General features: G+C 41.9%; 1 protein-coding gene across 2 annotated transcripts; it reads right to left on the bottom strand.

Annotated features, from left to right (window-relative positions):
• Window positions 1-8,505, bottom strand: bmt2 (base methyltransferase of 25S rRNA 2 homolog). Of its 2 annotated transcripts, none has more exons than XM_035156899.2 (5): window positions 8,210-8,505; window positions 4,594-4,735; window positions 4,350-4,478; window positions 3,258-3,372; window positions 1-2,495 (listed from the first exon to the last, which is right to left on the bottom strand). In XM_035156899.2, the coding sequence occupies exons 1-5, from the start codon at window positions 8,367-8,369 to the stop codon at window positions 1,863-1,865; spliced, it is 1,179 nt and encodes a 392-aa protein (XP_035012790.1). In that variant the 5' UTR covers window positions 8,370-8,505; the 3' UTR covers window positions 1-1,862. The 2 variants fall into 2 exon arrangements, with proteins under 2 accessions (XP_035012790.1, XP_035012791.1); XM_035156900.2 differs by lacking the exon at window positions 8,210-8,505 and adding an exon at window positions 4,934-5,341.

Below are 8,505 nucleotides of genomic sequence, written 5' to 3'. Positions count from 1 at the left end.
TTCACATCTACATTCATTTATAAAAGAAAGATACAACCGTACTACAAGCACACATTGTTCTGCATTGTTGAAAATGTTGATAATGAAGATGAACCATCTCATGCAAATTGGCTAAAAGAAACACTGGAAGACAAATGCACCAAAATCAGTCACAAAACAACCTTCAGAGTGAGTATGTGTGGATACTGTTAAATGTTTTTTTTTCTTTTTTAAACAGAGAGATGTGCATTACTGAAAACTGATATGGACATGGCAACAACACACTGCATTACATCAACACTGGAACTGTTGTTAACTGTTAATATGACAAAAGGAGAATAGATTGTGTACATTGTTAAGATCCAGATATGCTTGATAGCTTCTGTTGAAAATAAATGTGGTGAATTTTCTGCAAGGGCATGAAAGTCGGAATGCAACAGAAATGTGAACAAAGAAGGCACCTTAGACTCACTGGTATCATGTTATGGGCCTATCGCATTGGTTGTAAACCATCATCGTACGAAAATAATTACATTTTGTAACACCCTTTGGGATCAGTGATAAAGTGCCACAGGCGAAAAAAGAAAAAAAACATCACGTGAATGTATTCCTTCATTCACACTGACAAACCCAACCACAGTCACACATTGGGCCTGCTCAGGGACAGGCGGCAACACACGCTAACGTTTCACCTGGTAGTGTCTTCGTATCTGGTCTTGCTGGCTATTGCTAAAATCTACAGTATGTCACCTGGTTCAGAGGTTCGGTTACGACAAAACAATAAATTAGTGCAAATTTCTTCTGTCCAGGTGAATTTTCTGACTGTGAGGAGATCAGATCGAAATGACACCGTAATGTATTTTCATTTCCAAGTTACAAAACTACATCAAAGGATTCTGGTGCTGAAATGGTCACTGACTCGCAGTGTTGTACTATGTTCCTCTGCTTGAGAGTAAAAATATACTGGAAATCTAACAGGAGATAATTCAATGTTGATATTTCTGAGGACAATAAGGAGGAGGAGAGAAGTGTAATACCTACTTTGAAACAATCGTACCTTGTTACACAATGAGTAAACAGCTACAGTTTCACATTAGTAAACCTAGTAATACTCCTACTGTACGGTTCTGAAAATGTTTAAAATGCTACAAATACCACGTTCTTGTAAAAGATACACAAATCATTCAGAGGATGCCAAGTTAAAATGGCACCGCCACACTTTTACACTGGACAACACCAATGTTCTGAGAATATAGATTTCAAAACAATCAACTTCTTATTCTTTTGTTTTGGAAAAAAACTAAATGCACATCAAGGATTATCAGAAAGTCGAGCTGCATGACTGTGACAGAAGCAAGCGTACCAAGTCCTGTCATTCCACCTCAGTCCCTCCAGTGCAATCGAACCATCAGACTGCATCGGGTTGCTGTATTTGGCATATATACTAAGCAGCCTGCCACACTAGCTTATTCAAACAGAGACCGAGTACAGAATGTAGACAAGCTGACTTTTGTTATTGAGAGCTGATTGGAAGATGGGGTGAAAATTGAGGAGCAGGGAGTAAAGATATTGTAAGGGAATTCACTTTCCAACTCTTAAGACTCTTAGAAAACCTATCTATTTATCAAAATATATCCTTCTTCGTGTGTGTGTGTGTGTGTGTGTGTGTGGTGTGTGGTGTGTGTGTGTGTGTGTGTGTGTACTTTCAGAGAAGTGTGTGTATGTGAGAAAATAATCTGTAAACTCTCTATCACACTGTGCAAACTGCATTGGAGGAGAGGGAGAGGGAGGATCAGGTGGAGAAGAATGCAGCAGGTTAAATTTGGCAGCGCAGCAGTTTGAAGGGGAGGTGATGGGGGAGGAGGGGGAGTCGCTGGTTTAGCCTAGCTTTGAAGCAGTATGTGGTCCTCGAGCTCGTGAAAGCCGGGCACCGAGCTGCTCTGGCTCTCTCCAGAATCTGAATCGTAGGGCGTGTCAGGTAGCTCCATGAAGCCCCAAGCCAGCTGGTCATCCTCGAACTCGGAGCGCACCTGCACTGGCACGTCGGCACAGTCGTCCTCCTCATTGGAGTGGAAGTCCTGAGGGATGTAGAGCATCTCCGGGTAGTTGTGCGACACAAGGTCACTGGTGGTGGCCAGAGACACCTTGCGGAAGGCGATGAGATGCATGTGGGAGTACTTGACGTACTTGTAGCGCTTGAAGCCCAGCGATTCCACCGCCACGCGCCAGCTGCGCATCATGAGGGCGTGGCGGTTTTGGTGGGACGAGTCGGGCGTGATGATGAGCAAAAGGCCATGCAGCTCGAGCAGCTCGTGAGCCTTCTTGCAGCAGATCCAGCGCTGGTACGGTGAAGGGAAGTAGGAGAGGAGCAGTGAGAAGACCACCACGTGGAACAGCTGGGCGGGCAAGGCGTCGATGGGGTTGTGGAGATGGCGGAGGAAGGCGTCGACTGCGTCGCCTGCCAGCTGGAGAGGCTGCTGGAGCTGGAGGTTGAGGAAGTCACACTTGTACACACTCTGAAGCAGAGAAAAGGCAGAACAAACAGCATAAATCACGGTTCAAATGTGATCTTTTACACCTACAACCAATGTCACTCCTCTTAATCCGCTTTTAGACATGCACTGAACTCCGGACAATCTCATGAAATTATCCAGAGGGACTGTATGTGAGAACAGAAATGTCTGAATCAGTTGCTGCCTGCATTCTCTGGTGTTTCTCTTGCCAGCAACCTAGAAAAACTCTGGAGAATGTGAGCCCATGTGAGAACAGCACCAGATAATCAGGAGGATTCATCGTTTGCAAGTGGGAGTGTGATGATGTTCTTAGTACACAACAGACGGTGTTTCAGACAGTGAAACTGAAAAAAACCCTAAAAAGAACACTACTATCTCAGGATGAAAGAGAGGTGGCATACACGTAACAGACACATGAAGATGTCAACTTGGAAGGACAACGAGATTCAAGAGTTTTTGGTGATACGAGCTGAGTGATACGAGCTGAGCTGTGATGTTGTTACATTACAGGCAGCTAACAGGATGTACAGCACTTTTTGTTCTGCTTTCTGCTGAACACACTCTTTACGCACACGCACACGCCCACGCCCACGCCCACGCCCACACATACATGCACACACCTGCACACACACAATGCAGACACCCCTGCATGAGTCATCTTGGCTCTTGCTTTGCTCAGTAATCGCAACACAGAAACCAGACAGGAAATCCTTATGTATTTAATGTGTCAAATATGTTGTCAAAAGAAAGAAGGCACACTGGTACCTCGACTGCAGGCACTATGTCGATACCAACTGTGAGGAACTCATCAAACTTCAAGAACGGGTTGAAGCAGCTTCCCACGTCAAGAACACGCATCTTTCTCAGATAAGAGATTGAACTGAAACACAAATGTGGAAGAAGTGTCGACTGAAGCAAAAAATGTATAATCCCAGCTTAACTCTGTATGTTTTTTTAAAAGCAGCTTATTGGCAAACAAACTGAATATTTAAATAGTAATGGATAAATGATTTTTGATGTTTTTATGAACATTATATGCAACAGATAAATACATATACTCTCTACTACATTTTACAGAAATTATGTTTTAAAGAAATAAACTGAAAATATTGCATAAATACAGCATAAAATATTATTGTGGTGAGGAGGGTGTTTTTTAAGATACTTGCTGAATATGAAAACAACCATTTTAATGATCAGAAATGCTCCAGACGGAATATGTTCTACACTCAGTGACTATGTATAATTATGAGTCCAAAAACATTCGACTTACAAAGCATTTAAAATGGAAACTATAAATATGTGGTTTAGAAATACAGAAAACACAAGTTATGTTGTGCGTCTGTTCTGCAGCAGAAAATGATATTGACCGATCTAATCTGATTCTAGATTTCTACTTTACAAGTCTCGAATATTTTTCGAAGGAGTTTAACAACAAACAATTGCAGTGTTTTAAGAGGCATTTATGAATTAGAATGAATCACCTTCTAAATAAAGGCTTTTAACATATCTCCCTGCTCTGCCATAGAGCGGCTGAAGAAAAGACAGTCTTGCGGTTTTTGAGGGTGTGGTGTATTCATATTGGTAAAAAGGAAGTATCCTTAAAGTCAGTGAAAGTGTTGTTGTTCATATTGATATTCACAGTTAAACATATTAAAAATATGATATTGGTAAAACAGCTCCAAAAACAGAAACATTTATTTTATCAGTGACATTACAAAGTTGAAGTCAACTTCAACTTTGCTACTATTGACCAATACACTATAAAGAATAGTATATATTCTGTATAATGAGTATGGAATCAGAACATAAATGCTATGTTAGATAAAATAGAAAACTAAGAACACTTTAACTTACCTCGGGATAGTGCTGTGGGGTTGGGCACTTACAGATGCTGCAGTCAGACCCATGGCGAGCGTGGCACTTTTCTCATCCTTGTCTAACATCCGTTTCATCCCCCCATCCAAAAAATATTCTTGACAAATACTGCAGGAGTGGAAAACATCACATTACTGTGAAAGTGAGGATGACTGGTAACTTCTAATATCACTGTCATGAGGTCCAAAAACTGCAAGGAGAAGACATCAAAAGTCGGCCATACCTGCGACACCATTCGATGCGTCCCTCTCCTTCGCAGTTCTTGGTCCAGTGGTTGTCTGCGAGATTCTTCATGGCCAGCGCATACTCGCTCAGTGTCTGCTCGTCCTCACAGTGCTCACGCCAGATCTTTTCAAAGTCACCCACTAAGATAATAAAGAAATTAAATCAGGACAAAATTAACAAACAAATATTTATCTGAGCTCACAGTTCAGATGAATAAAACAAGCCTGTCAAAGTTAGCTCAAGTTACTGCTATCTATCATTTCCATTCATTTCCTGTCTGAACTATTTTTGTCTTCTTCTAGTCGATCCACATCAAGTCGCAAACATTCTCAACCTACTTGCCAGTTGTGGTCATCCAACTTTGAACCAAAACATTATTTTACACCTCTGGAAATAAAATAAAAACAAAACAAAACAGTCCTTCACTGTTATGCTGTCTTAATGCTCGCTCGTCTCTGGCAGCACAGAAGTGGATTTGTATCCCTAAAAATCAAACTCAAAAAGGCATTTCATGGTAATAATAATGTCCCTTCAGCACATCTCCGGAGCTGCTCAGAGGTTTACAGCCCGTAGCACAGGCCAACACGCTGATAAAGGGAGAAATCCCATGACCACAGGGAAAAACTCACTATCTGATTTGCAGAAATGAAAGAACAACAAGTGGAGTGGTGGTAAACAGCGGCGCTCTGGAAGCATGACCACTGTGAGTCAATGCCAAGCCTACCAGATCATGCTTTACTTATTAACCAATCATAAGGTCTTTTAGCAGGACAGACTCCTCTGTGCTGCTCCGGTCTCCAAAACAACCAGTTCGTCTCTCATACTCTGAATAACTTCTGATTCAACATGCTTTGTTCAAAACATGACTTGATCCATTTAAAGCACTGCATTCATGGTTGTGTAGTGTTTTAAGGTGAAAAAAACAAGACAAGGCCCAGAGAAAATACAGCAAAACGTTCTTACTACACAACTGATACCAAAGAATTTTCTACAGCTCGAAAAGTATTACTGAAACTCTTTTTTATTACATTTTAATGAATTGTTTAAATGCTCAACATTTTCTTTCTGCTTTTTATTTTGAGATCTGATAGCAGCTAGGCAGTCAAGCAGGAGACGACCTAAAATCAAGACAGTTTGTGGTTTTTATACTTCCGAAGACAAATGCCATCGCCTGCTAGAATCATAAGAGGACGATGCACTAATACCAAGATAAAGAGTTTGCACCTGTCATGAATTTGCCTTTTTGTGTTCCCCTCCTACACAGTCTGCAGTAGGAAGAGAAAATGAGACAGAGTGCAGCAACAGCACAAAGCCTCAGTGTGGGTCAGCATTGTGGCAAGCGTTTAAATCTAGGGCACTTCACCACTGGTACTATGCCTGAACCACTGAGTCTTCTTCTTTGAGCGTTCTGAAGCTCAGATGTTGTTTAGCAGTGCCAAGGTGTTGTCAAAGGGTTTTTCCAAACTTCCCTTTTGACATGCTCCTGCACAGACTGACTCATAACAGGAAACAAGTTTAAATGCTCTCAGGACAGACAGCTGCAGATGAACTCACACTGACTCTTGTCTTTACCTTCTAGAGGCAGTGTTGGCTCAAATGACTTTGATATTTGGTTAATGAATACAAGAGTCATTAGATTACTTTGAAGTAAAAAAAGAAATTTGCATTTCCTACATCACACAAAACAAGACAGAGAAACACAATGAAGCTGAAGGCTAAGCCGTCCCCTAGAATGACACTTCACAAGATAATGAACAAAACAACAAGAGAGCAAGTGAAGATGAATCAACATATAAACAGCAGGCAAATAGCAGAGGAAGGGCAGCAAAGTCAACAGTCTTGTGTTTCTCTGGTCACAAAAGCTAAAAAAATGTATACACTGAATACATTACATGGTATTTTGTCAGTATATAAAAACAGATTGCATGAGGTTGCTGCTTAAGTAATTTATTGTGCAGCAGAAAAAATAAAGGGCCCTGTATACGACCCTGTGGCACCCAACATACCACGATTCTTGACTCTATGAAAGAGTCCAATTTACTTTCTTTTGAGTACATTTCATAGATTCGAAAATCAGCCCACTAAGACCAATTACTCAGTTTCATGAATAAAGTTCTGTGATCCTGTGTATGGAACGTTCTGCTAATTCAGCACAACACAACACTCCACCCTCTTGACTACTAATGAAGTCTGTTGAATACAATAAGCACGTTTCAGTAGAATGAACATAAAAAGAGCTAATGAAAATATCACCTCACCAACAACTGTGGCTCATGAGCACTGCAGTGAAAATGGTTGAAATGAAATTCAAGCAAAATCCATCTCACATGTTATATCTGCAACGAAAATGAGGAAGAAACTTAAGTGAGTGTTTCTTGAGGTTTTTGCAGAGAGCAGCAATTTTATTTCTGGTTTACACAATTTGCATAGACAGTCATTCTTCAGTTAGATGTTTTTGACGCGATGGTGGTTTTGACCGGGATTGAGATGTGTTTGAGTAAATGCTGATGTTTAAACTATTTCCATAAAGCGAAGCACTTATCTAAGAAACCCTGTGTGGCAGACAGGCATTTCATTAGCTAGTAGCTTTAGTTCATAAGACATATTTTTAAATTGCCATATTTTGAAGACACATCATGCAAGTCTTGGCAATTTACCTACAATCTCATTATACATCTTTCCATATATAATGTGAGTTGACTTCATGTTCTCTGCAGACCCATGTTATGGAATAGACTGCAGAAGACACTGTTGGTCAATATAGACACTTGTCTACCAGACTGTGCTCTTTAATCTCTCCGGTCACATTTGGCTGTTGTGTGCAATCTTGTATGATCAAGTCAATAAGTGAAACTGCTTTATGGAGGCAACATTGGACTTTGGACTGAATTGTGTATCAACGCGGAGTGCTTTGAAGTGTCAGGCATTTCTGGACCAAACAGACTTGTTATTTTGTCTATGGAGCATTTCTTAAAATGTTCACATGCTTTCCTATATCACGTTATGCATTTTTTTTTAAATTGTATTTCATTTTCAGCCATACTGTGCACCCCTTGCAGCTCAACCGTGCATTTCCCATCTTGCATTGGAACATTCCAGATGTGTAGTTCTGAATGCCAGTACCAAGAATAAAGCTAATGTGGTTGCAGAGGTTGCAGTGTATGTTTGTTTAGTCCACAACACTATTTATAATTTCTTAGCAATGCACTGGCAATAAACAAAGTCATTCATTGGCCACGGACAGGCTCTGTTAGTGTCTGTCATTAAGCTGTAAAGGTCCCAGTGGTCAGTAAACTGGGTTTGGGGGAGAGATAACACTGTTTGTAGTACAGACACAAGATAACACAGCAGCAGCAGCAGCAGCAGCATTGGAAAGTGTCTGTCATGTTAACGTTAAGCAGCTTTGAAGCCAGGCCCTGCTCTCTGAATGTAGAGCTCACTGGTGTCTGCACAGCAGAACCACACGGTCTGTGTGGAGGCTCGCTGACAGAGGCCCGTGTTTTCACACACACACACACAGCAGCTAGCGGCAGGGTAACATGGAGACACTGGAGCTAACGCTGCTCGGCCGCAGGGCCACATTCGGGTCGAGGGGCCCACGGTGGCTTGCTTACCTTCTCTGTATTTCCTGCGCAGTTTCCTGTGGACGTTTTTGACGACCACCGACAGCTTCTCCTGCTCATTCTTGCTCGGTGCCTCCTCCGGGATGGGGAAGTAAAACAGCTCCGGCTGGTTCTCCGTCTCCCCGGTCTCGACATTGTCCCTGGGGTCCATAGCACCGCACCTCCGATGCTGCCTCCGCCGGTCGCTTCCCCCTTTTCCGAGCTGCAACAAGACCGGCGAACCGGCGCACCGGCCAGCAACACGCGAGATGATTGGTGGACTCTGACAGGCATGTCGAACAAATGAC

Source organism: Hippoglossus stenolepis, chromosome 5, assembly GCF_022539355.2.
Source record: "Hippoglossus stenolepis isolate QCI-W04-F060 chromosome 5, HSTE1.2, whole genome shotgun sequence".
NCBI classification, from domain to species: Eukaryota; Metazoa; Chordata; class Actinopteri; order Pleuronectiformes; family Pleuronectidae; genus Hippoglossus; species Hippoglossus stenolepis.
This window is presented reverse-complemented; position numbering and strand designations above follow the sequence as displayed.